The sequence below is a fragment of the Azolla caroliniana genome, unplaced genomic scaffold (genome assembly GCF_043228905.1).
Source record: "Azolla caroliniana isolate FFs.n. ecotype wild unplaced genomic scaffold, voAzoCaro1.0.p SCAF_10, whole genome shotgun sequence".
NCBI lineage: Eukaryota > Viridiplantae > Streptophyta > Polypodiopsida > Salviniales > Salviniaceae > Azolla > Azolla caroliniana.
In genome coordinates this window covers 9,659,295-9,663,738 of record NW_028230445.1, presented here as the reverse complement: position 1 = coordinate 9,663,738, position 4,444 = coordinate 9,659,295, and the positions used below count along the sequence as shown (strand labels likewise).

General features: G+C 40.3%; 1 protein-coding gene across 1 annotated transcript; it reads right to left on the bottom strand.

The window, feature by feature from the left end:
* Positions 1-961: 961 nt before the first annotated feature.
* Positions 962-3,855, bottom strand: LOC147859000 (uncharacterized). Its single transcript, XM_087326269.1, has 7 exons — positions 3,377-3,855; positions 3,033-3,105; positions 2,789-2,859; positions 2,628-2,713; positions 2,058-2,551; positions 1,699-1,967; positions 962-1,607 (listed from the first exon to the last, which is right to left on the bottom strand). The coding sequence occupies exons 3-7, from the start codon at positions 2,857-2,859 to the stop codon at positions 962-964; spliced, it is 1,566 nt and encodes a 521-aa protein (XP_087182395.1). The 5' UTR covers positions 3,033-3,105; positions 3,377-3,855.
* Positions 3,856-4,444: the final 589 nt, after the last annotated feature.

Sequence of the window (4,444 nt, the reverse complement as noted above, 5' to 3'; positions counted from 1 at the left end):
TTATAACTGATTAAGAATCTAACTAAGATGATTAAGAATCTAACTAATCTGATTAAGAATCCCCCTAATCTGATTAAGAATCTAACTAATCTTATTAAGAATCTAACTAATCTGATTATAACTGATTAAGAATATAACTAATCCTGATTAGCTTTTAGAGATTGTGCAAAATAAGAATGTGATTAAGACGCAGAATGTGATTATAAGACAGATATTGGAGATGCAATGAGCTATGATTAAAATGACAGAGAATGGTTTAAAGTGACAGAGAATGTGATTAATTTACATGTTAAGATGACCGTTTTTTTGGCCGTTTACATAACAGGTTGGGCGACCTGGTTGGGTGACCAAAACAAAAGATAATTAATTTTAAAAGGTTTGGGCAACCTGGTTGGGTGACCAAAACAAAAGATAATTAATTTTAAAAGGTTTGGGCAATACCACAACTTGCGATTGGTTTAAAACCATACATTCAGAACATCCACAATAATTGTTGGGAACAACATTTCCATTAACAAGTAATCGCGTTTACAATACCACAACTTGCGATTGGTTTAAAACCATACATTCAGAACATCCATAATAATTGTTGGGAACAACATTTCCATTAACAAGTAATCGCGTTTACAATACCACAACTTGCGATTGGTTTAAAACCATACATTCAGAACATCCACAATAATTGTTGGGAACAACATTTCCATTAACAAGTAATCGCGTTTACAATACCACAACTTGCGATTGGTTTAAAACCATACATTCAGATCATCCACAATATTCAGATTGAGATAAATACATTCAGATTGAGATAAATAATTGGTGTAAACAACATTTCCATTAATAAGTAATCGCGATATACAATGAGTCGATTCTCACTATACAAAATTTTTGGGGATTCCAAAATATAGTTACAACATCAGCTCTATAGCCAAATCTGTGCTGAAAACAACATTCCCAAAATTTACAATATGGAGCCACCGGTCGCAGGTGCAAATCCTAATACCGATCGTGCCCACTCGTCCACATGAATCCGAAGTGAATCCACTTCGCGTTTGGTGAACCACATCTCTGTTACAAAAGTCGAAGATATCCATCCTTGTAAGAACTCCCTCACCAACATTTGGATAGTCTTCATCATTTGGATGTGCAGTACCTGATGTCGACCATTGGGCACAATGGTGTGGTCTGACGGTTCAGATGAAATTGTCCGAATCGCCAACTCTGCCATTCTCCGCATGTTGTCTGTTGCTGGTCTGTTCAATGGATCGCAGAAGACTACTTTGCTAGTTAGCTTAGAAGCTTGTTGTCGCATGGTGAACCACAAGTTCCAATGCCCATCAAGCACGATCGGAATGAACGTAATCTCACATTGCGCAACTTTCTTAAGGATGTCTTGCTCCTTCATTGCCTGCTGGTGTAGCTGCACCCATAGTGGGTCGACGATGGTGAAGCGTTCTGTCACCTCGAGTGGCAATGAGTATTCCATCCACAACGTGAATAAGGTCATAGTCCATGTCGATGCCATTTCACGGCTCTTGCATATGGTCTCAAGATCTGACTCGGTAACATCAAGGGCCATATCGAGACGTGGGCAAGTTAGCTGGTACCTGAATGCATGGAAATATGTAGTTTTGAGTAGGTAAATCACACTCCATGTCAATTAGTAAGATACTAGTTTATATTTCACTTAAACCCTACCTGGAAAAGTGTTTATTTGGGGTTTGAATCCATAACCTTATGCCCTTGCCATGTTGAATTTGAACTATGGCCACATCCGATGCAGCGTCATCTGAATCTGATGTTAGGGAAACAACATCAGTGTTTGACTCGACCTCCTTCCGTCGGATTGGCATTTTCGGTCGTCTCCGTCTCGGTGGAGTGGACACACCACCCTCAGATGGGTTTTGACTCTCATCCACATCCGTGGACACACCCTGCGGTTGGGTGGATATCCCCGCCTTTTTACACTGTTTCACCACAATAAGACACATCTTATTATCTGAATTTTGCCAATAAACCCTCCAACAATCTGAAATGAAATCCTCACTCATACTTACATAAGAATCCAAACCAGCTGCTATCTTCTTCGTCAACATCTCCAAACGCTCATCCTTATTGGAGTCGTATATAGTCATCTCTTTGTCCATAAATCGTGCCGCGAACTCTGCCTGTGTGTCAAGACGGAGTTCAGCAGGAATAGAGTTGTATTTCGAAACAACCCTAACCTTCAACTTTCGGATATATTTTTGTCGATTTCTGTAGTACTTGATTTCCGGGTCCATGAATCTTTTGAGTGATCTTTGACGCTCATAACTGTTAAAGCATGCCCCCGGAATACCCTCCTCCTCCTCTATACGCATCCCTCGTGGTAGGACTACGTCTATTGCATGTTCTCTGCGTAAATGTGACTCCATGTCACTTTTTTTCCGATACCACCTTGGCGAGAGGCGGCAAAACTCAGTGTAGATACATGCACGAGCCTTGTTCCCATTTGCATCTCTTCCAACCTTATACAACAAGTCGGGACGAGGAGCAACTGTTCCTTCTGCACCTGTGTTACATATTTAAGATTGACATAAAGATTGGCATAAAGATTGAGATATTGCAACGACACCAAATCCACATACCATTTGGAGGAGCATCTTGGTCCATTTTGTCCCCACTCGTACACATGTCGGCTCCTCGACTTCGCCAATGTCTTCTAACGAAGACCCTTTAACAAATCACGAGTCAACATACATGCATCAAACCCTAAACCATTCTTGGGGGAGATTGGTTCGTGACATACCTCTCTTGAGTTGGATATATATCACTGTTATCGAAATCCCACCAATCTTTGTACTTGGAGTTGGAAGTCATCTACCACCATTCAAGTAATCAAACATTTTTTGATTTTAGTACTCAAACACACAAAATATCAAGTTTAAGCAAGCAAATCATTAAAACCAACAATCAAAATATAGATGATTAAATCAAGTTTAAGCAAGCAAATCTAGTGAACGCAAGATCATAATAAGTTTGATAGGCCTCACCTATAGTGTGGATAAGAGTGGTTACATCCTCTTCTAGATTATGCCTTCAAGATACTGGCTGGGATTAGAGTGGCTGGAAATCAACAAAGCCTTGCCTATTAGATCCTATTATACTTCACTTATGGTTCGCTTATCTTCTTGTCTATAGTGACTCTAAACCCTAAAGCTTAAACATGTCTATGCATCAATATGGTCCATACAATCTTCTTGTCTATAGTGACTCTAAACCCTAAAGCTTAAACATGTCTATGCATCAATATGGTCCATACAATCTTGCTTGTTTTCATTATTATTAAGAAGCGATGAATATAACATTGTGGAAGATATAATAACAAGGAGCATACCTGGGAATAGTGATGGAGGAGATCGATTTGTGATGGAGGAGATCGATTTGTGCAGCCACAGACGATTTGTGATGGAGGAGCTCCCACCTCTTTCCCGGCAAACCCAACCTGTCAATCTCGTTTGAAAAAATGACAGATTATGACAGGTTTAGGGCTTTTATAGACATCCCTAAAGGAGTCTCCCAACCTGGATAAACAGGTCTCCCAACTGTTTTAAAAATCAACAGTTGGGTGACCTGCTTCTTTTATTGAGTTGGTTGGGTGACCAACTCAATATAAACTCTAAAGGAGTCTCCCAACCTGGATAAACAGGTCGCCCAACTGTTTTAAAAATCAACAGTTGGGTGACCTGCTTCTTTTATTGAGTTGGTTGGGTGACCAACTCAATATAAACTCTAAAGGAGTCTCCCAACCTGGTTAAACAGGTCACCCAACCTATTTAAAAATAAACAGTTGGGTGACCTGCTTTTTTTTTTGAGTTGGTTGGGTGACCAAATCAACCAAATTTTTTAAAAAAAAACGGTTGGGAGACCTCTGACAGGGTTGGGCGACCGCTTGCGCAGCTTTTTTTTTGGCGCCTTCTTCCTCATCCAAATCGGACGGTGCAGATCACACGCGCCTTCTCTGAGCGACCTGCACCGTCTGTGGCCGCGATTCCCTCACCAGGCCTCTTTATGATTTGTGTCATAATAGACACGTCGGTCTCTTATACATGCATGGATTACCTATATATATATATATATATATATATATATATATATATATATATGCATAGATAGAGACAGAGACAGGGAAACAGAAGAGACAGAAGAAGAACAATGAAGACTTCTCTGGTCACGTGGGAGTCTCTCCCGTCAATGACTCGTCTTCAGGTGGGTCAATGACCACTGTAGATGTGGGTCAACCCATATATGTATTATGTGGGCCTTGACTTCATTCCTATGCCCATTTTTTCTTTCCTAAAGTCACTTCTTTTAAAAATTGCCTCGTCTTTCCAACTTTTCGTTGGCGTTAACTGCATTTCGGCATCTAGTTAGTTAGTGCTCGCCCACACTACCTAACTATCTA